This window comes from Oncorhynchus tshawytscha, linkage group LG14, assembly GCF_018296145.1.
Source record: "Oncorhynchus tshawytscha isolate Ot180627B linkage group LG14, Otsh_v2.0, whole genome shotgun sequence".
Classification (NCBI taxonomy): Eukaryota; Metazoa; Chordata; class Actinopteri; order Salmoniformes; family Salmonidae; genus Oncorhynchus; species Oncorhynchus tshawytscha.
In genome coordinates, this window is record NC_056442.1 from 1576305 (window position 1) to 1601093 (window position 24789).

General features: G+C 43.8%; 2 protein-coding genes across 7 annotated transcripts in view; one reads left to right on the forward strand and one right to left on the reverse strand.

Moving 5' to 3' along the window:
- Window positions 1-722: 722 nt before the first annotated feature.
- LOC112235952 (insulin-like growth factor-binding protein 2-A) lies at window positions 723-15813 on the reverse strand. 3 transcript variants are annotated; one of them, XR_006078749.1, is made up of 5 exons: window positions 15294-15805; window positions 5057-5235; window positions 2743-2883; window positions 1723-1955; window positions 723-1477 (listed from the first exon to the last, which is right to left on the reverse strand). XR_006078749.1 is itself a non-coding variant. In XM_042296722.1 (4 exons), exons 1-4 carry the CDS (start codon window positions 15679-15681, stop codon window positions 1797-1799), a joined length of 867 nt encoding a protein of 288 aa, XP_042152656.1. In that variant the 5' UTR covers window positions 15682-15805; the 3' UTR covers window positions 723-1796. The 3 variants fall into 3 exon arrangements, 2 of the variants coding, with proteins under 2 accessions (XP_042152656.1, XP_042152657.1); XM_042296722.1 differs by having other exon boundaries at window positions 723-1955; XM_042296723.1 differs by lacking the exon at window positions 2743-2883 and having other exon boundaries at window positions 723-1955; window positions 15294-15813.
- A 4412-nt stretch (window positions 15814-20225) lies between these two features.
- Window positions 20226-24789, forward strand: part of LOC112266340 (serine/threonine-protein kinase 11-interacting protein) — a 53420-nt gene continuing 48856 nt past the window's right edge. For 2 of the 4 annotated variants that reach the window (XM_042296724.1, XM_042296725.1), the window contains exons 1-12: window positions 20226-20382; window positions 20664-20771; window positions 20986-21188; window positions 21483-21557; window positions 21661-21756; window positions 21843-21950; window positions 22063-22134; window positions 22253-22382; window positions 22946-23049; window positions 23685-23774; window positions 23887-23928; window positions 24053-24229. In XM_042296724.1, the coding sequence (XP_042152658.1) occupies window positions 20690-20771; window positions 20986-21188; window positions 21483-21557; window positions 21661-21756; window positions 21843-21950; window positions 22063-22134; window positions 22253-22382; window positions 22946-23049; window positions 23685-23774; window positions 23887-23928; window positions 24053-24229 (1179 nt within the window). In that variant the 5' untranslated portion in view covers window positions 20226-20382; window positions 20664-20689. Of the gene's footprint in view, window positions 20388-20663; window positions 20772-20985; window positions 21189-21482; window positions 21558-21660; window positions 21757-21842; window positions 21951-22062; window positions 22135-22252; window positions 22383-22945; window positions 23050-23684; window positions 23775-23886; window positions 23929-24052; window positions 24230-24789 lie in introns of all 4 variants that reach the window. The other 2 variants (XM_042296726.1, XM_042296727.1) reach the window with 2 other exon arrangements.

A 24789-nucleotide genomic window follows, 5' to 3' on the forward strand; every position in this document is an offset into this window, starting at 1 on the left:
TTTGCTCTATGCTGTGGAAGTAGGGTTGCAAAGTTCCGGTAACTTTCCTCCAATGAGGATTTCTGGCAAACCTGCCAATTTTGGGGAAAGTTACCGGAATTTTGCAAGGCTATTTGTAAGCCTTAATGCAAGTTCCCTATACACCTGCTGCTGGCTTCAAACGATTGTCTACCAGAAGATCCAGTTACCATAGCTACCATACCACATAAAGAAACGTAGAAGAATTTCCATACATACAAAGCAGTGTCTGCCAACTGCCATGAAACACCTGAACGTAGGCAATCATGTGGGTTCAGCTTTGAACTGGGTTGTACCATGAAATGGGTTGTACCATGAAACACCTGAACATAGGCAATCATGTGGGTTTAGCTTTGAACTGGGTTGTACCATGAAATGGGTTGTACCATGAAACACCTGAACATAGGCAATCATGTGGGTTTAGCTTTGAACTGGGTTGTACCATGAAATGGGTTGTACCATGAAACACCTGAACATAGGCAATCATGTGGGTTTAGCTTTGAACTGGGTTGTACCATGAAATGGGTTGTACCATGAAACACCTGAACATAGGCAATCATGTGGGTTTAGCTTTGAACTGGGTTGTACCATGAAATGGGTTGTACCATGAAATACGATGGCTTATCTACACCTAGACCTCCAGTAAGAAAATGAGACACAAGATACCAGGGCATACGCCCGAATGAATACACAATCAACGTTCAGGAAGTTACCATCCATTTAATCATGTACTTCATCTTATAACAAGACGTTCTTTATCACAAAACAATTCTACATTTCTATTTGTGTTCCTATTAACGAGGAAATCTAAAACGTGTATTTGTGTTTGTAACAACAAGACTTTGTCTATGTGGTTTTCCTACAGTGTATAGAAGACATATGTGTATTCCAAAAGGCTATAGAAGGTAGGTTTCATAGTTTTAGTAGCCTACCAACCTGAAGGCGTAGAACACTGTAAAACAAACAAACGGTAGGCGGAGTTGAGTACACAACCACCAAACATTTGACATGTTCACTTCCCAGCACCAGAAAGTAAGACACTTGGGCTGCGTTTACACACGCAGAAGATCTGATCTGATCGGTCAAAAGACGAATCGGTGGCAAAATATCAGAATTGGGCTACCAGTGTAAACACAGCCATACAAACACTAAGTAAGTAAGACACTAATCCCTTAAAGCGTCAATTCGCCGTTTTGTTTTTTGCTTCACATATTCACCTTTCAAATAAGTCAAATCATTTTTTCATGACAACATTTCTCTAGATACCCTACAACAGATACATTGAATACAAGAGGTCCATAGCGGTGAATACTAATTGCCAAATGTGCATATAATTGAAATTTACGTGCAAATCGCCCATTGACATCAATGCTTGATTTTTACACAAAAGTCTGAGCTGGACACAGATTTAGCCCATAGTAAACATTCTTCTCATTAGACTTTGTTCACCACAGAAAAGCTATGAGAGGAGGGAAAGAGAGAGAGATCAATGAAAATACCAGTTAAACACTGACTTCCTTTGAAATTGCAAAGAAGAATGGGTTTCATCTTTGTTGCCTGTCACATCCTATGCCCTTGCAGTGGAATTTGTTCTCAAGCCAAGACACATTATGGTGGATACATTGTACCATATCGCTGAGAATTGATTTAATACCAAACAAAACTATACACAGAAACAGACGCACAAACATTATGATAGCTTACTTAAGTGTTTAGAGTACTGCTTCCTCTGTTGTGTTTTAAGACTCAGGCCGATCAAAGGGAGAACCAGGGCCGTACTATTTCTGGGCTGAGACGAGGGTGTCCATCTCTGGCCCTCTAAGGTACTGGCTGCAGTTTGGGTCTCCCCTCACGGTCGGTGCTGATGGGATGGGCCGACCGGTGTGTGGGTTGACGCACCAGCACTCCCCCCTCTGGCCGTGCAGAGACATCTTACACTGAAACACAGAATGAACATGTGTTTGTGTGTGTGTGTGTGTGTGTGTGTGTATGTTCCTGGGCCATGAAGTAAGAGTGAGCAGTCACCTGTTTGAGGTTATACTGCCCCCTCTGTCACAGTTGGGGATGTGCAGGGTATAGTCACCTGTTTGAGGTTATACTGCCCCCTCTGTCACAGTTGGGGATGTGCAGGGTATAGTCACCTGTTTGAGGTTATACTGCCCCCTCTGTCACAGTTGGGGATGTGCAGGGTATAGTCACCTGTTTGAGGTTATACTGCCCCCTCTGTCACAGTTGGGGATGTGCAGGGTATAGTCACCTGTTTGAGGTTATACTGCCCCCTCTGTCACAGTTGGGGATGTGCAGGGTATAGTCACCTGTTTGAGGTTATACTGCCCCCTCTGTCACAGTTGGGGATGTGCAGGGTATAGTCACCTGTTTGAGGTTATACTGCCCCCTCTGTCACAGTTGGGGATGTGCAGGGTATAGTCACCTGTTTGAGGTTATACTGCCCCCTCTGTCACAGTTGGGGATGTGCAGGGTGTAGTCACCTGTTTGAGGTTATACTGCCCCCTCTTGTCACAGTTGGGGATGTGCAGGGTATAGTCACCTGTTTGAGGTTATACTGCCCCCTCTGTCACAGTTGGGGATGTGCAGGGTGTAGTCACCTGTTTGAGGTTATACTGCCCCCTCTTGTCACAGTTGGGGATTTGCAGTGTGTAGTCACCTGTTTGAGGTTATACTGCCCCCTCTTGTCACAGTTGGGGATGTGCAGGGTATAGTCACCTGTTTGAGGTTATACTGCCCCCTCATATCACAGTTGGGGATGTGCAGGGCATACAGGTCTTCCAGTGGGCCTCGGTTGTCTCTGAAGGGCATCTTAGATATCCTCTCCAGTACCTGGTCCAGCTCCTGCTGACACTGAATCTACAGTACACAACAGGCAACACCAGTCACATGATTAATAGTCTGGGAAATCTCAGACCTTGCAGCAACAGGCAACACCAGTCACATGATTAATAGTCTGGGAAATCTCAGACCTTGAAGCAACAGGCAACACCAGTCACATGATTAATAGTCTCTGACTATTACACTGGGGCCGAGCTCCCTGCCATCCAGGACCTCTATACCAGGCGGTGTCAGAGGAAGGCTCTAAAAATGGTCAGATTCCAGCCACCCAAGTCATAGACTGTTCTCTCTGCTACTGCACGGCAAGTAGTACCGATGCACCAAGTCTGGAACCAACAGGACTCTGAACTTCTACCCCCAAGCCATGAGACTGCAAAATAATTATTTGAATAGTTAACCAAATAGCTACACGGACTATCTGCATTGACCGTTTTTGCACTAACGTTTTTGACTTATCACACTTATCACGCTGCTACTGTTGACTATCTGTTAGCTTAATTCAAGCTATATGTAGCTATATGTACATATCTCAATTCCCGCAAACAACTTACTTGCCCAATACACTCAATATCTAGCTAAAATACCGATTTTTGTGTCCGGTGGTAGGCTAATGTTTGCGTCAGGACATGAACGGAAAGGCTCTGGACTGATTTCCTGCTCGAGTCCCATTTCCGCCTCTTGTCCCAACCGATGCTGGTACTGTCAGCAGACATGTGTGCTGGAACACTGGATACATTGTGGGAGGCAAACCATCGGCCTAGGGAGACTACATGATTAATGACCCAGCAATACCGTCAGACCACTGTTTGAGAAAAGAAATAAAACATTCTCCAAAATCATCTACAAAGGTTAAGAGCTGGATTCTCGGAGGAATAATAATCCACAGGAAATGAAATTAACAGCACTACCAATACAATTATTAATTCACATGAAAATGAATGTTTCTCTCACAGGTATAACTGAGAGTACATTTTATTTGCATGACTAATTCTATTATGGATTATTGCCAAAGCACCTGATCGCCCTCTTTCTGTAGGTTTTATGGCTTCATCAATAGTAAAACAGATTGGAGTGTTCATTTCTTTGCACTTACAGTCTCTCCTGATGGGTTTTGATGTGTTGCCAAGACTCGCTAATATCCGGGGCAAATGGTTCTAGTTTAAACTTGGCATCCGTGAAATGCCAAAATCATGATCGTGATCGTGATTTTCACCTCAAGGAAAATCCCTCAATGTGGGAAAATAAGTACTGGTAGTAGTTTATAATAACATCTTGAAATAAAGCATTTATAATAGTTTAGTAAACCGTTTATTCAGGTACTGCTGGAATGTCTACCAATGGCATGTCCATCTTTTTGTGAGAAATTACATCGGTCACTCAGAACATTTACAAAGCATTTATAAAGTATAAACAGTGCTCACTTTAAATGAGGTCACGCAAGAACACTTAACTAATGATTAGTAGATGGTTTATAAGGACCGATATTAAACAGCTTATGAACGATCCTGTTAATTATTATGACATAGTTATTCATAAATATGTGAATACCTGGCTTACTAACATTTACATATGTGGGTGTAATGATGAATAAACTATTTATTAATCCATTATAAATGCTTCATTACAAGGTGTTATTATAAAGTACTACCAAAGTATTTTCCTAGGTCGGTCTACAACAGGACGCCAGGCCCGACTTCAAGGAAACAATACAGTTTTCAACAGTAGGGTCTTGTACTGTCATGTGTGAAACATTTACACCTTCCCCATGGTCACGTTCAGTACGCTTCAAATGGGGGCAAATGTTGTCAAACGGAGGGCTATCTTGTCCAATAGAAATGCTTATCTACATTTTCCGATTGAAAAAGCTGGCCTTAACTGTCCAAATTGGCAGTAAGACATTGTTAGCTGCTGGACACCATCAGGTCTGCTCCAGAAGATGGCAGCAGTGCACTAGGTTCTGTTAAGACTGACTCCTTCCTAAAGGGACATGGACACTGCTAATCATGATCCCAGGTTCACTAACTGTTTACTAACAGATGCGACCCACTAATGGTCTCGGTTTACCAAGGAAGCGTCTCAAATGGCACCCTGTTCCCTATATAAGGCACTACTTTTAACCAGGGCCCATATTAAGGGAATAGGGTGCTATTTGGGATGTAGCCTAACTGTTTAGTACTAGGTGTTTACTAACCTGCTTGCCGCGGGGAGTTTTGGGGTCCTCCGGCTTGTTACTCTTCATCTTGGTCTTCATCTCCTGTCGGTGCTGGCGCATAGCGTTCTCCTTGGGCCCCAGCCATGGGTTGTCCTTAGTGGCCTTCCTCACCGGGGGGATCTCTGTCAGGCTCGTGTCCAGGACGTCCACCACCTCCCCTGAGGGACAGACACGCACGCAAGATACAGAATACATGCACAGACTCACACACATGCACACACACACACACACACACACACACACACACACACACACACACACACACACACACACACACACACACACACACACACACACACACACACACACACACACACACAACACACAAATACAAACACAGTCAAAACAGCTCTATGGAAACCAGTTCCATTAAATCAATTGATCATTCATTACAACACTGTCATAACATTGTTGTTATATTGTCATTACATCACAGAAAAGCTCAACCATGTGAATGATTAAGTATACTGCACCTTCCTTCATGAAATGAGAAATGATAGGGCCAGCAGGTTGGCTTTAGTACATTTGGCAATGGCAGGCATGGTGAATTTTTCAGCAGAAATAGATACATCTTTAAAGGTGCAATATTTTGGACTTTTTTCAAAAATATTGTGAAATATTATTATTTGTTTATATTTTTCCATTTTAACTTCCAAGAATGAGAACTAATAGTGAACATATGATTCTGTCTGTGTACACTTTTCTGTTAACTCTGGGGCACCTTCACTTGATATGACTTAGTGTCCTCCTCACCTCCAATGTCAAGGCATGTCATGAAAGGGCACAAGCTCATTTTCATGTCCGACTGATTAGAACGAAAGCTTGAACAGCAACCACCCAGAACTAACACACCACACTATCTGGGGAAGGGAGGTAGAAGTCCTCAGCTGTTTGACCAGATAACCTGTGGTTAAACATCAACCAAACAATGCAGGGGGCCTGGCCCTGCGAGTCCACTAGCTGTCCATGCTATTCCTGACAACAGACAGAGCGGTGGCTGAGGGCCCACTAGCAGCTCTCCCAGGGCTCTGGGACTGTCAAAATGGAAGAATAACAGAAACGGCAGGGGAAACAGTTGGCTGGACCTTGTTTTGAGGAAATCTTAGATGAATAAACTTTCAGAGTAATGTATTGTTTACAAACTCTCTGTACTGTCAGGCTGTCCAGTGACATACCACTATTAACGACAGAGGTTATAAGGTTATAGGTTATAAGATATAACAGGCTTGGCCGGCCCTTAAGTGAAGTGTATTCTACACTAAGGAAGGAGCAAGAGGGGTCCCTCTGACGTTCACAATCCAATAGATTTATAATATGCAATACCTACATGTTTCAAACAGACCACCATAGTCCCTGTGCCTAAGATAGCGAAGGTAACCTGCCTAAATGATTACCGCCCTGTAGCACTCACGTCGGTAGCCATGAAGTGCTTTGAAAGGCTGGTCATGGCTCACAACATCATCATGCCAGAAACCTTAGATCACTCCTATTTGCATACCGCCGCAACAGATGCAATCTTAATCGCACTCCACACTTCCTTTCCCACCTGGACAAAAGGAACACCTATGTGAGAATGCTGTTCATTGACTACAGGTCAGCATTCAACACCATAGCGCCCACAAAGCTCATCACTAAGCCAAGGACCCTGGGACTAAACACCTCCCTCTGCAACTGGATCCTGGACTTCCTGATGGGCTGCTCCCAGGTGGTAAGGGTATGCAATAACACATATGCCATGCTGATACTCAACACTGGGGCCCCTCAGGGGTGCGTGCTTAGTCCCCTCCTGTACTCCCTGCTCACCCACGACTGAGTGGTCAAGTACGACTTCAACACCATCATTAAGTTTGCTGACGACACAACAGTGGCAGATCTAACTTCAGCTCTCCTCATGAAAATATAAGATCTAACTTCAGCTCTCCTCATGAAACCATCAGATCTAAACATCTAACTTCATCTCTCCTCATGAAACTATCAGATCTAACTTCAGCTCTCCTCATGAAACTATCAGATCTAACTTCAGCTCTCCTCATGAAACTATCAGATCTAATTTCATCTCTCCTCATGAAACCATCAGATCTAACTTCAGCTCTCCTCATGAAACTATCAGAACTAATTTCATCTCTCCTCATGAAACTATCAGATCTAACTTCAGCTCTCCTCATGAAACTATCAGATCTAATTTCATCTCTCCTCATGAAACCATCAGATCTAACTTCAGCTCTCCTCATGAAACTATCAGAACTAATTTCATCTCTCCTCATGAAACTATCAGATCTAACTTCAGCTCTCCTCATGAAACTATCAGATCTAACTTCAGCTCTCCTCATGAAACCATCAGATCTAAACATCTAATTTCATCTCTCCTCATGAAACTATCAGATCTAACTTCAGCTCTCCTCATGAAACCATCAGATCTAACTTCAGCTCTCCTCATGAAACTATCAGATCTAACTTCAGCTCTCCTCATGAAACTATCAGATCTAATTTCATCTCTCCTCATGAAACTATCAGATCTAACTTCAGCTCTCCTCATGAAACCATCAGATCTAACTTCAGCTCTCCTCATGAAACTATCAGATCTAACTTCAGCTCTCCTCATGAAACCATCAGATCTAACTTCAGCTCCCCGCATGAAACTCTTTGTGCTCACGGTGTCCTTTGTAGAACAGAGGGCAGAAGTAAACTGGAATCAGGTGTGAGACATGCACAAAAACACACACACACACACACTTATACATCCCTAAACACACACACACACAGACACACACAAATGATGTTGTTTTCATCTAATAGATAATCCCAACTCTCTCCAACTGTAATATACTGATTCCAGCTTCATGGAGGAAACCTAAGAAGGTTTGAGTCTATTAAAAACCACACACACACACAGACACACACACACACACACACACAGACACACACACACACACACACAGAGAGACACAGAGACACACAGAGACACACACGGACAGGGTCAGGACCCCACTCTAAGGGGGCCCCGTTCCTGCAGTACACTCTGTTCCACCGATCCACAGAGGTGGGCCTGGGCTTTGCAACGTCAACAGAGCTGCAGCTCCATTGTTTTTACTTTGTTGTCCGGTCCACTGCTTGAAATAATACAGCAGACAAAAGGGATGAGTGGCTTCCTTGCTTTTTTAATAGCTGATGCTTGTCAAATTCCCAGAACAGCACAAAGGAGAGAAGGTTCATGTCTGACAGTGTAGACTCTAGTTAACTGAGCAGATGGCCCATGGATGGAGAAGAGGAGACTGGATAGGTCAAACCAACACACATTCATGGTTCAAATGATCCCTTTAATTCTCCCCTTTAATCTCAATGTGACTTATTGTGTAATGAATGAATATTACCTCACTCTAGGGCCAGCATAGTGATAATGATACTGTATTTCCCCGTGTTTATGCGTATATATAACGTATCACCTTCACAATTGACTGTACAGTCGTGGCCAAATTTTTTTAGAATGACACAAATATACATTTTCACAAAGTCTGCTGCATCAGTTTGTATGATGGCAATTTGCATATACTCCAGAATGTTATGAAGAGTGATCAGATTAATTGCAATTAACTGCAAAGTCCCTCTTTGCCATGCCAATGAGCTGAATCCCCCAAAAAACATTTCCACTGCATTTCAGCCCTGCCACAAAAGGACAAGCTGACATCATGTCAGTGATTCTCTCGTTAACACAGGTGTGAGTGTTGGCGAGGACAAGGCTGTAGATCACTCTGTCATGCTGATTGAGTTCGAATAACAGACTGGAAGCTTCAAAAGGAGGGTGGTGCTTGGAATCATTGTTCTTCCTCTGTCAACCATGGTTACCTTCAAGGAAACACGTGCCGTCATCATTGCTTTGCACAAAAAGGGCTTCACAGGCAAGAATATTGCTGCCAGTAAGATTGCACCTAAATCAACCATTTATCGGATCATCAAGAACTTCAAGGAGAGTGGTTAAATTTTTGTGAAGGCTTCAGGGCACCCAAGAAAGTCCAGCAAGCGCCAGGACCGTCTCCTAAAGTTGATTCAGCTGTGGGATCGGGGCACCACCAGTACAGAGCTTGCTCAGGAATGGCAGCAGGCAGGTGTGAGGCATCTGCACGCACAGTGAGGCGAAGACTTTTGGAGGATGGCCTGGTGTCAAAAAGGGCAGCAAAGAAGCCACTTCTCTCCAGGAAAAACATCGGGGACAGACTGATATTCTGCAAAAGGTACAGGGATTGGACTGCTGAGGACTGGGGTAAAGTCATTTTCTCTGATGAATCCCCTTTCCAATTGTTTAGGGCATCCGGAAAAAAGCTTGCCCGGAGAAGACAAGGTGAGCGCTACCATTAGTCCTGTGTCATGCCAACAGTAAAGCATCCTGAGACCATTCATGTGTGGGGTTGCTTCTCAGCCAAGGGAGTGGGCTCACTCACAATTTTGCCTTAGAACACAGCCATGAATAAAGAATGGTACCAACACATCCTCCGAGAGCAACTTCTTCCAACCATCCAGGAACAGTTTAGTGACGAACAATGCCTTTTTCAGCATGATGGAGCACCTTGCCATAAGGCAAAAGTGATAACTAAGTGGCTCGGGGAACAAAACTTTGATATTTTAGGTCCATGGCCAGGAAACTCCCCAGACCTTAATCCCATTGAGAACTTGTGGTCAATCCTCAAGAGGCGGGTGGACAAGCAAAAACCCACAAATTCAAAAACTCACAAACTCCAAGCATTGATTATGCAAGAATAGGCTGCCATCAGTCAGGATGTGGCCCAGAAGTTAATTGACAGCATGCCAGGGTGGATTGCAGAGATCTTGAAAAAGAAGGGTCAACACTGCAAATATTGACTCTTTGCATAAACTTAATGTAATTATCAATAAAAGCCTTTGACACTTATGAAATGCTTGTAATTATACTTCAGTATTACATAGTAACATCTGACAGAAATATCTAAAGACACTGAAGCAGCAAACTTTGTGAAAAATAATATTTGTGTCATTCTCAAAACTTTTGGCAACGACTGTACAGTAAAGCACTTTGGGGAGCTGTAGTTAAAAAGAGCCAGCTCCATAACTGCTTCCCATTATCCTTTACAAGGCCTGCTAGGACTCTCCTCCTAGAATCACACAGTCAGCACAGAGCAAGTGTGTTTACCTCACAGCCAGGCTATCTGGCCTGAGAGGCTCCTCCACAGCATGAAGCTAGCTGGGGCTGGGCAGGTCCTGACACGTAGACACTGGCTGCACCCAGCCAAGCATCTATCCACCCCTGAACTGACTGACTGCAGGCTAAACCTGGGACTCTGGATGCGTCCCAAACAACACTGTATCCCTATGTGACTCTGGTTTAAAGTAGTGCACTATATAGGGAAAGGGAGTATTTTGCCATTTGGGACACACACACCTGGCTCAGGAGGACAGGGAGACAGGGAGACGGAGGCAAGCCAGAGCCCATCGAGCCTGCAGGGCAGCACGGACAATTACAGCACACACATACAGAGAATAGAGAGAGGGGAGAGAGATGGGGCCCATCTTTCCCATTCCTTTGGGATTGAGGCTTGTAGACGTGACCTTGACATTAGGCCACTTTTGAGGTCTGAAAAGTCCAGATTAACTTTGAAGAGTGAACATATCCATATATCCTTTATTAACAGAGACGATAGGACACCAGATTAGGGTTGCATTTCCGGGACTTACAATAAATTCTCTGGTTCGCCCAAAATCCCGGTTGGAGGCTCCCCCGGAGTCAGGGGGGAATAATCAGGATATCCAGAATCCTCCAACCAGGATTTCTGGAAAACCAGGGAATTTATTGAAAGATGAAAATGAATTTTGCAACCCTACACCAGACATGTGATCCAAGTCATGGCACCAATGTAACAAGTCAACTGGCCTTGATACACAAACCACCATCATACAAGGATCAATTCCTAAGACAGCAGCTCTGCCTGCAGCCATCGGGCTAGCCATGAACAACAGATCTTGGGTGATTGCAGCAGCCAAATGCATTGGCCTCCTTCTGTACACACATACCCAGCACTTAAAACTCCTTCAACTCCATTATCTTCGGTGAAGAAACATCAAACCATCTGTCGAAGCCAGCCCTATCCCCTGCAAAGTCCTTTCACAGGTCCCCTTCCAACCCCACTCAGCTCAGTAACATTTCAGACATAGTTTGTGTTTTCTCCAAGCACCGAAGAGAGAGAGGGAGGGAGGGGAGTGGAAGGAGGGAGGGAGCCAGCGAGAGAAAGAAAGAAAGAAAGAAAGAAAGGGGGAGAGAGAGAGAAAGAGAGAAAGAATGAAAGAAAGAAAGAAAGAAAGAAAGGGGAGAGAGAGAGAGAGAGAGAGAGAATGAAAGAAAGGGGGAGAGAGAGAGAGAGAGAGAGAGAGAGAGAGAGAGAGAGAGAATGAAAGGGAGAGGGAGAGGGAGAGAAAAGCAGAGTGAGAGAGAAAGGGAGCAGGTTTATTCTGGAACGCATCTGAGGCACGCTGAGATTCTTAGCATGGCTTCGGGTGAAGTTGCAGCCCCAGGGGTGGATGGCAGTGATGCCTGTGTTTTAGAGAAGCAGGAGGGATTATCAGGGGCTATTTCGGGCCTGCGGGCGCCGTCTAGGGGGCTGGGCACCCCGGCAGTGGACCCATGCAGGTACAGATGAATACCCCTCGTTAGGGAGCCGTGTTATTCCACCGCCCAGTTGCAGCCAGATGGTCAGGATCTGTTTTCCTTGTAAAGCTTTGAGAGTTTTTTTTGTTGGTCTTTTGTTGGGTTGTGGGTGGGGTTGTGGGTGGGGTAACCCTCCCTCTGTTGGATAAGTGGCAGCCCAATGATGTGATCCTGATGGGAGGATGAGTGATGAACCTTGGTGTGTCTCAAATAGCACCCTATTTAGTTAACCTTTATTTTAGCAGGGTCTCTTTTGCAAAGGAGTGCACTACTTTTTCCCAGGGCCCATTATAGGGAACCATTTGGGACGCTACCCTTCTCTTAAATATATGTTTTTAATAGTATGTTTTTGTATTCGTGTGATGTATTATTGACTACGTCGTGTCTTTACGTAATAATATGATATACTCCCCGTCTGCCTGTTGTGGAATCAATCTCGCCCCAACGTCTCTATTTACATCATTCTCTGAAGCATCACAGTAAACCGACTGCAGCTGTACCACTTGATATTGACAATGAGGGGCTACTGTCTAGGCGTAGGCTGGTGGGCTAATACAGATGCCCATCCACCACAGGGTTCAGGTAAGGAGGAGACACGGGGTGCACCACAGACACTGAGGAGGGTTTTCATATCACGTCTTCCAAGGATGAAAGGCTACATGCCAGTCATGCATTAAGGCCTGTATAGCATGAGATGAGTAGCATGAAGGAATGCATATAGGCTGCTCTGCATTTCCCAGTGATCCAATCTTGGAGAATGCAGAACACGTTTTCCTTGGTTATAACATGTGTTCACATAATAACAGTAAGAAGTAAGCTTTATGCGACAACTCATTGCATTTGTGTGTATTACGTGTGTTCTGCCAGATGAGAAAGACAGGTAAGTTAAGAGATGATTCTTTTGATACATGAGCGGATGTGACTGTTAAACAATGCGTTTTATGTTTGACTTATAAACTGATCCTATAAACTCCTCACAAGCCCTTTATTACACAAGCCCTTTATTACACAAGCCCTTTATTAAACAAGCCCTTTATTAATCAAGCCCTTTATTAAACAAGCCCTTAATTAAAGTGAAGTGTTACTGCTATTAATTATCCCAAGGTTTACTCTGTTTCAACAAGCAGGAAATGTGATGTAGCTACCATGGCCTGAGTTGTCATAGATTGTGGTTTCGCACGTCGGCCTATTTAGACAATGAAAACATGTAGGAAATGTGTGTAACCGGGGCTGCTTTTTGCATAATCTCGTGGAAACACCAGATTGTGTCCAGAAGTTTAAATCACTCTGTATACTGGGATGCTTAAACCTGCAAGAAAGTGGTTAATAAGGGACTGTTTGAAAGGGAGTCATATAAACATTGCCTCATTTTGTTTTTACAGGTAACATACTGTGAATTCTGTCTGAAGTACATTATAGAACTGTATACCCCAGGTGTACATAATAGTACTGTGTAACCCAGGTGTACATTATAGTACTGTGTAACTCAGGTGTACATAATAGTACTGTGTAACCCAGGTGTACATTATAGTACTGTGTAACTCAGGTGTACATAATAGTACTGTATAACCCAGGTGTACATAATAGTACTGTTTAACCAAGGTGTACATAATAGTACTGTTTAACCCAGGTGTACATTATAGTACTGTGTAACCCAGGTGTACATAATAGCACTGTTTAACCCAGGTGTACATAATAGTACTGTGTAGTCCATGTGTACACAATAGTACTGTGTAAATCAGGTATACAAAATAGTACTGTGTAATCCAGGTGTACACAATAGTACTGTATAACCCAGGTGTACATAATAGTACTGTGTAACCCAGGTGTACATAATAGTACTGTTTAACCAAGGTGTACATAATAGTACTGTTTAACCCAGGTGTACATTATAGTACTGTGTAACCCAGGTGTACATAATAGCACTGTTTAACCCAGGTGTACATAATAGTACTGTGTAGTCCATGTGTACACAATAGTACTGTGTAAATCAGGTATACAAAATAGTACTGTGTAATCCAGGTGTACACAATAGTACTGTATAACCCAGGTGTACATAATAGTACTGTGTAACCCAGGTGTACATAATAGTACTGTGTAACCCAGGTGTACATAATAGTACTGTGTAACTCAGGTGTACATAATAGTACTGTGTAACCCAGGTGTACACAATAGTACTGTGTAACCCAGGTGTACATTATAGTACTGTGTAACCCAGGTGTACATTATAGTACTGTATAACCCAGGTGTACATTATAGTACTGTGTAACCCAGGTGTACATAATAGTACTGTGTAACCCTGGTGTACATTATAGTACTGTGTAACCCTGGTGTACATAATAGTACTGTGTAACCCAGGTGTAACCCATCCCTTACATGCCAGGCTGTGAATACATAGAAACAGTCAGAGTAGAAGAGAAACAGTTGGAGCAGAGAAATATAGGATGGCGTCATGGCAATTCACTGTACTGTAGGCTAGGACTGTGGCATCTGGCTGTAGCAAAGCAGACTGCAAGTAGCTATTTCAGGAAGAGTTCCACCATAGAAATAGTATTAGAACACCACTACCTCCTAAGACCCAACTTATCTCTGGCTACATGTGCAAGTGTAGGTTACTCCACGTGCATTTCTAGTGCTACTGTCTGTGGTGACCTGGCCCTAATCCATTTGAACTTTTCAGGAATCACAGGTTCTCCTTCATAATCTAATCAAATGTTACATTTGGCAGATGGGGACATTGACATTAGGTTTAGTAGAAATCACAGCATACTGAACAAGCTTCAACAAACACTCCAGTTGACACTAGTTGACAGTGGTTGGGGTCAAAGTACAAAGTCCAAATTGCCAATCAATGTGGCATTATTTTACTTCTCTCTCCTCTCTCATGTTATCCAATTCAATAGGAATGTTTGGGGATTTCTGTGTAAAACACAAGCTGGGAATGTTATTTCAGGGTATAATCAAGCATACAGTCTTACAGTATAGGCTTGCTTATACAGTGTATGTTATACAGGAATAATATTGAAAGGTAAGGGAGCCTATTGGATTCCAGCAAGGGTCCAATAAGTCAAGACATGGAGGTCAATAAGTCAAACTAGTCCAGTGTAGTTCTGGTTGTTGTTGGAGACTGATGGACGATACTACCTGCAAACGTTTCTTTCATTTGTGATTAGGACATATAGCCCAATGCCAAATAAAGGCTTATATCATTTGCAGTTCAATTCGGTCAATATAAAAGGCAAAAGTACCTTGATAAAATGGTGTTATAAAAGTGTTATACCTGTGTAATAACAAATAATTCAAATAAATAGGCGTTTTAGAGCGGGTTAATTACAGTTGAAATGTTTCTATGAGCAAATGGACGCCAAAATCATTATTTTAGACTGCTGCGAATTAAATAAATCACAATACGGTCCATGCTAAAGGCTGTAAACCACCCCAATGACAGTGCAATTATAGATTAACGCCTACTAATGATCATACTTCCCAAACTTCCTCTCTGTTCCATTACAACATTGCAAATGTATCAAGCTTGTTGAAACTGACCGCTAAGTTTCTCCCGGTGCTCCTGGCTCCCCGTGGGCTCGGTGACCACTTTGTGTCCGCACAGCCCCAGCCCCTGGACCAGCTGCTCGAGAGGCAGATCGGAGTCCGGCTTCGGGTAACACCGGAGCCCGCTGGAGCATCTCGGGGTGTACACGCCGCATAACTCGCCCTCTTGCCGGGCGCACACCGGGCAGCAACCGCAGCCCGGTTCGCGCACAATCTCTGCACAGGTCTCGGTGAGCTTCGGGCACGCAGCCTGACGTTCGGCGGTGCAACTCGGGCAACGGAAGACCATCTCCGCGAAAGAAGCTCCCACGAAAGCCACCGACAGCAGCAGCAAGCTGCAGCCTGAATAGGATATCATCCTCGGCGTGGAACGTCTTGTCATTTAGTGAGGCGATGGAACGCAACTCCAGGTAAAATAACTGTGCATATGCGAACAGGTGAAGCCAGCGGATGGGTTGAGTTCTGCAGGGTCCTACCAACCGCAGATTATATGACAGCTCGTCAGACCAGTGGTGCGTATGGAAGAGCAGCAGGCAAACCCTAACAGGCAATTTTGTGCTATGACGAAAATATTATATAGCCTCTCAAATTTTCATGCACAAGTATACCTAAGACCAGTCCAAATGACTTGTTATTTTGTAATCAACTTACATTATGTCTCTGGCCAACTGTTGATGTTGATGAGGCCTGTATATAGATAGATTTGGTGATTTATTACAACAAGCAGAAATAACTGTCAGACAAACCCAAACACACATAGGATACACTGAAGTGATGCCCTATAAACGTTCTATTTAAAATGATTCTGAACAATGGAAACTAAGACATGTCAGTTCTAGATACTATCCGCGTTATAGGCTATGCAGCCTATTTGTAATAGTACTATTGTTGGAAATGTGCAAAAAATACACTGTACAATAGGGAAAGGCAAGAAGAGAATGTTCTATGTGGTAGTATCATGCAACTCAATGGAGGAAAACGAGGCAGCATTCTCTTGGCTGGGCCTGAGACTGAGAGAGGCAATATTCCATACTGTAGCATGTTTATTTTTATCAGCATGCACCCTCTCCCAGAAAATAAATAAACAAACAGACATAAACAAAAAGCATTCCTTCCATGTCCATTGACACTTAATGAAAGCCCTGCCCAGACGCTGCATGCCATTCCCTACCTGGTGGGCGCTGTGTATGTTGCCTATTGATCAGCTGGGGCCAGGCGCTGAGATGTCGTGCTTACATACCAAACAAGCTCCCATTAACCCGTCCAGTGAGTGCTGTGGTTGCCCGGGAGACTAATTGCTGTTTATTTAAGGGCACAGAAATAAACATTGCATATATACTGTAACCATACTCTCCAGCCAGGCAGGGAGTCACAGATATAAATGTGGATTATTTTGTTTTGTGGGTGCCCTCTGATTTCATGGTATTTCACCTATTTATGGTCGGCATCCCGGCTCGGCCTTGAGGGCGGACGCGAGGAGAAAGGGGCCTTCTGAAGGGGCCAGTATCTTGGGGGGCATCTGGATGATGCTGGGGGTGTTTGCATAGAACCTCATATGTCATTTTATAAAAAGCAACATTGGGGAGAAGAAGCAGAGAAGGCCTGGTTTATAAACAAGGCCTGGGGCTAAAGTTTGCCCAGTGTCTGGGGACGGCCACCAGGTAATGGGGTAACAGGCCACAGTATCTGGCCAGTGGTTATTGCAATGCCATTCCCATCAAGTTCAGCTACCTAAAATTCCCCCCAGAATTATTATGTCAATATACACACTAGATAAAGTACAGGTCCACATTGATAGTGAGTGCTGGGTGAGATCTCCACATGCAGTGAATGAATATATTATCTGTTTCTATGCATATGTAAAGAGCTATAGTTCATTTCAATATGTGTAAGTTGGCATTTCACTGTTAGTCCACACCTGCTGTTAACGAAGCATATGACGAATAACATTTGATTGATATGAAGTGAAACATTACGACACTGAGCAGAAATCCCTTTGATTAGAAAAGGGCATATTTCCGATATGGGCCTAGGACAGTTGGATGACCTGTTTATATTTGTATATATTAGAACAGTATCCTGGCTATACTGACTATAATGTATTAGAACAGTATCCTGGCTATACTGACTATAATGTATTAGAACAGTATCCTGGCTATACTGACTATAATGTATTAGAACAGTATCCTGGCTATAATGACTATAATGTATTAGAACAGTATCCTGGCTATAATGACTATAATGTATTAGAACAGTATCCTGGCTATACTGACTATAATGTATTAGAACAGTATCCTGGCTATACTGACTATAATGTATTAGAACAGTATCCTGGCTATACTGACTATAATGTATTAGAACAGTATCCTGGCTATAATGACTATAATGTATTAGAACAGTATCCTGGCTATAATGACTATAATGTATTAGAACAGTATCCTGGCTATACTGACTATAATGTATTAGAACAGTCTCCTGGCTATAATGACTATAATGTATTAGAACAGTATCCTGGCTATAATGACTATAATGTATTAGAACAGTATCCTGGCTATACTGACTATAATGTATTAGAACAGTCTCCTGGCTATAATGACTATAATGTATTAGAACAGTATCCTGGCTATACTGACTATAATGTATTAGAACAGTATCCTGGCTATAATGACTATAATGTATTAGAACAGTATCCTGGCTATAATGACTATAATGTATTAGAACAGTATCCTGGCTATAATGACTATAATGTATTAGAACAGTATCCTGGCTATAATGACTATAATGTATTAGAACAGTATCCTGGCTATAATGACTATAATGTATTAGAACAGTATCCTGGCTATAATGACTATAATGTATTAGAACAGTATCCTGGCTATAATGACTATAATGTATAAGAACAGTAGCCTGGCCTGATGCCTGGGCACACCCTGTGTTTGTATTGTGATGAATTGTGACCTGAGAAGTTTACTGACTCACATGTTATATTTTACTAGTGAGGTTTCGCTCGCTCTCTCTCTCTCTCTCTCTCTCTCTCTCTCTCTCTGATGTACAGTACAGTACAGTACAGTACAGTACAGTACAGTACAGTACAGTACAGTACAGTACAGTACAGTAAACTGCTACAACAGATCCAAGAAAGCTGTAATCCAACCTGCCGAAGCCTTCTAACAGGCCTGATTTGTTCAGGGCTAAAAGTAAACCGCACTGGTTCACTTGCAACAGTTAAAACAAGCCCTTGGAATGCAGTGAAGACAAAAGGGACAGTGATATGGTCCTTTGACCTTGTTCTGGACGAAGAAAAGCCTTGACTTGACATGTCCCGATCGTGAATCATCCCTCTGTTCTCTACCAATTATGAGCCAATAGAGGAATCGTTTTACAACCATGTTGTATTTACATGTAGCCTACTGTGCAAAAGGCCACAAAGGAGGTGGAGGTTTTCCGTAGCCTGGTCCCAGATATTTTTTGTGCTGTTTTGTCAACCCTTTTGGTAAGTGTCACACAAAAAAATAGCCCAAACAGATGTGGGACTAGGTTAGGTTCCAGGCTAGGTTCCAGGCCAGGGTCCAGGAGTTCCAGGCTAGGTTCCAGGCTAGGTTACCTGTGCTTGCTGGGGGATGGTCTGGTATTGTTCTTCCATTTCGAGAGCAGCGTTTGGACAGTGAAGGAGCATGGTTTATTTACTGTGTTGATTAGACTTAATTGACATTCATTTGACTGAGTCACTGATTGGATAAATAGAGAAATGCTGAGGATTGTGGAAAACTTTTTATTCCCAGATCTATGGGCCAATATAAACGTAATCCAACACTTCATACACACAAAGACATCTAAACATCTAAACATAACCTAAGCATTGTGTATTTGTTTACTTCTGTAACCATATGATCATACATTGAGAATTCCAAACAGAAGATGGCAGACTGAATGGTCTAAACTGAAATGGAAAATCAAGGTCACACAATTAGAGATTTTTTTAGAAGGCATTTCCACCCATAAAAATGCAACCAACTAATCCACAATGTTTAGTTGGTCCATGTTTTCTATAACATAAATCATATTGCTTGATTTTAATGCAATCCCAAAAATCTGAGAATTTGAAACAGTCCCAACATGCTTTCAGTGCATGCTTGGTCTGCAGAGAACCTTTCCTGCCAGAGTATCTCAGTGGATGGAAATGTTTACCAAATTACCGTACATAAATCCTTACATGGAAACATCCCCAGTCCCGAATGGAAAAATATTGTCTTGTGTGTGCGTGTGCGTGCGTATGTGTTGCCTAGCAACAAGACATGAATGGTACAGGCTTATATTAGAGAAACCACTTAGTTTTGGACATTTGGTATAAAAGGTGGAAACTTAAAGGATCCCCGCAAAGGCATTGGTAGTAGGCCTATTTGTAAAAATGCTTACTTTACTTAATTACTCACAATTACAAATTTGTTAAAAGTCTTTAGTAGGCTAAACAATACTATTTTGCGTGCCTTGCATAGTTACATCTGGCTACTTCTTGCAGTGTTGAAAACTGTGTATTGTCCTTCCACTCCATTGTAAAGATAACATCCAGAACATTTTAAAAGGGTGATAAAGCATACCAGAAAGATGTGCTGAGTGTTCTCAGAATGCACTTAATAAAGATTAACAAATGAGCAAATTGGAAATGCCCCATTGCGTTGTCACTGTCATAAAGTAAATATTGTTGATCCCCTATGATTTGATCCTGCTTCTTAAGGTAGGGAGCCATCTAGTGGTGGCTATAGCCAAGAAATCAGACTGAATCTGAAATTTGAGTCATATTTTGTACATTTTTTTTTAGAGATGTCTCGCTAATTTATAACATTTCAATTTCCATTGATTGGCACAAGTTACGAAAACGCCTGTTTCAGCCTTTTGAAATTTGGTTTCTCCGGGCCACTGTATATTTTTTTCGAAACTTCCTCACGTGACATCAGTCCAAGTGAAGATGTCAACATCGACAACCGAGTACACTTGAAGTTATTTGACTGATGTTTTTGTCGTATTGCTGCCAATCGGAAGGGAATGTCGATGTTGACCACTGCTTGACTGTCACATAAGATAGGTAAGGTATGTTGTTGTCTCAAGAAATAGTCTGTGGAATGCTATCCAAGACAGCTACAACAGCTAGCTAGAGATAGATTCGTGTTGGCTTTGTGAGTAGCCCAGTTTAACGTTCACAAACAACTGCAGGTCCTGCATTGCAATGTAGCTAACAAGCTAGCTGGTATTTAACCAGTATTCTACAAGTTAGCGTCCATCTCTATACTGTAAGTTGAGAACGTATTTTTATTTGAACAATTTCTGCTAATGTTTGGGTTGTTTGCACGTGTCACATTTCTCCAGAATCATCTGTCTCGGTCTTCTCATCTATGTTTACCTGCAGGATGGCTGGATGTCACAATGGCCAACCCACCCTTGTCAACAGCTTGGCCACTCTGCTTCGGAATCATGGTATAGTAACATCACCACCCTCTCTTGAAATCATGTCTGTCTCCCAAAACGTATTCTGGACATAGCCCCTGTTATCCCAGACCTGCTAATCTGTTCTTTGACGTTGTTAGAAATTATTAGGGCCTCATAGCTATACTGTAGCTACATGCTTCATATATTTTATGTTGCATTATAACTGCTGGTTTTAAGTGGTGTGTTAACATTGTCTCTCCAGGTGCATCTGTGCTGGACGGCAGCAGTACCCTGACTCTACAGGCAGACTCTCTGCAGCACCTAGGTCGTCTGTTTGAGCAGTACCTCCTCTCCAGGACTCACCAACATGGCTTCCTGGCTCTGCCCTCACACCCTGCTGACACCACCTCCCTACTGCAGCTCCAGTTCCTGTTCGACGTGCTGCAGAAGACTGTCTCCCTCAAGGTGTGTGTGTGTGTGTGTGTGTGTGTGTGTGTGTGTGTGTGTGTGTGTGTGTGTGTGTGTGTGTGTGTGTGTGTGTGTGTGTGTGTGTGTGTGTGTGTGTGTGTGTGTGTGTGTGCTCTATTTGTGAACAGTTTTGTAATAGATGTATGCATAAATTGCTCAGCACTTCATAAACAAAAATGTTCCAACTATAAAACTGAATTAAGTGGACATCTTAGGGAATTTCATTGAGCCACAAGGTGGCGCTTTAGCATTCTATATAATGTTCTTTGGCCTTTGGTTTTTCATTTCTAGCTCATCAATCCACCAGGGTCGAGGCTTCAGTCAGTGGTCAAGATCTTTCCTTTCAAGTCTCTCAAGTCCTTAGAGGTATGGGAGGAAAATGTGTGCGCTTCTCCTTTGTAACAAAACAGTATAAATGTTGTATATAGATGAATCTGGCTTACTCTGGGCCTGTTGTTCTGTCTCCCAGTTGAAGCGTATCCCCCCTCACTGTCTGGAGGACCTGAGGGGAGTCTACTCTCAGTTAGAGGTCTTCACCTGCTCCAAGAGCCTCAGTTCCCTGGAGGTAACACACACACACACTTCACCGTTTTCTCTTTCTGAATAACAGACCCCTTTGTGTTGGAGTTTGAGCCAGTGTTATTGTTACAGGAGCTACTGTCTCTGTGTGGAGGAGACCTCAGCTCTGCACTGCCCTGGCTGGAGCTGCACACCCTCAACTTCAGCTACAACGCTATAGTCTGCCTGGATGAGTCACTGGTAAGACATGCTCCTGCTCTCTGGTTTATTTATTCACTGACTTTGACATTTGTTTTTAATGTGTATCACTTTTTTGGCCATGTTTTAATGTGAGTCACTCTGCCTTTTTTAGAGTTTACTGAATGTTCTGAAGTCTCTGGATCTTAGTCACAATAAAATCCAGGAGTGTGCTGACTTTCTCAAGGTATTTCTGGATAGGTTTTGTGTCTGTGTGTTGAGAGGGGTCAGAGTTGGAGACATGCAGTAAGTTACTGCACTGGGCTATCTCCATATCTACTGTCTCTCTCCTCCTCCTCTCTCAGCCTCTGAGTGAGCTAGAGCACCTCAACCTGGGCTTTAACAATCTCCAGAGAGCACCAACGCTGGGCTTGAGCTCCAGAGCCAAACTCCTCACTCTCATCCTCAGAAACAACGAGCTGGAGACCATCAACGGTACTGTAACACCTCTGATAGACACCATCTGGTCATGCTATAATGAATGATAGTATGGTGGTTTCTCTACGGATAATGGGATATTTAAAAAACTTTTCTTTTTTTTACCACAGCCCTAATATTGATATTATCCCTAAAACGTATGCCAAAAATCATCAATACCAAATAGTTAGCAATAGTATTCCATCTGCAAATTCCCTCAAGACTATCTGTTATGCATGACCTCTACCAGTATTGGAACAGAGAGGGACTTCAGACAATCAATGCCTTGTACAAGACAAGAACATCAGCCAATCAAAGCCTTGGATCTGTTTACAGCCTTGTGTCCACAAACAGTTGGGGGCTATAGATAAACAGGAAGCTAGGAATATATTAATATACTGGCATACTCCAGCGTTTGTTTGCCAGTACTGCCTATCTGCCCATCTCTCTCCCCCAACCGTCTCCCTATTGTTCAGTGTACTCTCTAAGTCTCTGTTAGTCTTGGATGGCTGACTCTGCCCCCGTCTCAGTATGAGATGCTTAGATATCGGATTTGTGTGTGTGACTGTGACCCTATGTAGGAGTGGAGCAGTTGTCGTCCCTACAGCACCTGGACTTGGCCTACAACCTGCTACTGGATCACTCCCAGCTGGCTCCTCTGTCTATGCTGCACAGTCTCAACATGGTGAAGGAGAGAGAGAACTTCGAAGTGTGCTTATCAGTAGTTTACTGTGTGACAGCCTCTGTGTTATCCCAGACCCACTGACCTGTAGCCTCAGTGTTATCCCAGACCCACTGACCTGTAGCCTCATTGTTATCCCAGACCCACTGACCTGTAGCCTCATTGTTATCCCAGACCCACTGACCTGTAGCCTCAGTGTTATCCCAGACCCACTGACCTGTAGCCTCAGTGTTATCCCAGACCCACTGACCTGTAGCCTCATTGTTATCCCAGACCCACTGACCTGTAGCCTCTGTGTTATCCCAGACCCACTGACCTGTAGCCTCAGTGTTATCCCAGACCCACTGACCTGCCTAGCCTCATTGTTATCCCAGACCCACTGACCTGTAGCCTCATTGTTATCCCAGACCCACTGACCTGTAGCCTCATTGTTATCCCAGACCCACTGACCTGTAGCCTCATTGTTATCCCAGACCCACTGACCTGTAGCCTCATTGTTATCCCAGACCCACTGACCTGTAGCCTCATTGTTATCCCAGACCCACTGACCTGTAGCCTCATTGTTATCCCAGACCCACTGACCTGTAGCCTCATTGTTATCCCAGACCCACTGACCTGTAGCCTCTGTCTCTTCTTAGCTGAATCTGAAGGGCAACCCACTGTTCTTCCAGAAGACCCACAGAACCCGCACTGTCCGCCACCTCTCCCCCAAGGCTGCCTACCTCAGAGTGAGTGAGAGGGGGGTTCGGAAAAAAAATCGGAAAGCTGAATTTGGACCCAGTCTTTTTTTTCATGATTCTCTGTCTCCTCCTCGAGTTTAATATTATCTCTCACCTCTAGCTCAGACTGGACAGCAGCCCTCTCTCCTCTTCAGAGTTGTCAGTGAGTAGACCACTCCTGTGGGTCAGCAGGCATATACTCAACACTTCTCTAGTCTTGTTTGGTCACTTGTTGATGTCCACTTTAAGTTAATTTGTGGGATTCGCCACTTTTGTACCACCTTCAGGTGCTACCCAAACCGGGACAGCTGATTGGGCAGCTTCAGTCCCAGGCCTCACCCTTGATCACCAGGGCTCCAGAGCGGGGTAACCAGGAAGTAGTGTCCAGCGGGGGCGGGGAGTTGAGTGACAGCCTGTCGGTCAGCGAGGTAGGAGTGACACGACAACGCAAGAAGAAAGCCAAGGTAAGTCAGCTACACAGCTCCTTGAGAAGCTGGGGGTCTGTCCTCATCCCCTAGCCACTCTGTGTACCTCTTAAAACACTGACCAGTTAGAAAAAATACATGTTAATAGCTTTAACTAACCCTCTGATAGGATCAAGATCCTACAGGGTAAGGGGGCTAGGTGGTACCTATGGGGTAAGGGGGCTAGGATGTACCTACGGGGTAAGGGGGCTAGGGGGTACCTACGGGGTAAGGGGGCTAGGTGGTACCTACGGGGTAAGGGGGCTAGGTGGTACCTACGGGGTAAGGGGGCTAGGTGGTACCTACGGGGTAAGGGGGCTAGGTGGTACCTACGGGGTAAGGGGGCTAGGTGGTACCTACGGGGTAAGGGGGCTAGGTGGTACCTACGGGGTAAGGGGCTAGGTGGTACCTACGGGGTAAGGGGGCTAGGTGGTACCTACGGGGTAAGGGGGCTAGGTGGTACCTACGGGGTAAGGGGGCTAGGTGGTACCTACGGGGTAAGGGGGCTAGGTGGTACCTACGGGGTAAGGGGGCTAGGTGGTACCTGCGGGGTAAGGGGG

Bases quoted from the DNA above. Each gene is read 5' to 3' on its own strand.
- LOC112235952 (XM_042296722.1), bottom strand. From the start codon at position 15,681: ATGACAAGACGTTCCACGCCGAGGATGATATCCTATTCAGGCTGCAGC. The intron at 2,884-5,056 runs GTTAGTAAACAC...TGTGTACTGTAG, and splicing joins AAACTCCCCGCGGCAAGCAG to ATTCAGTGTCAGCAGGAGCT. The intron at 1,956-2,742 runs GTGACTATACCC...TCTGTGTTTCAG, and splicing joins GGCAGTATAACCTCAAACAG to TGTAAGATGTCTCTGCACGG.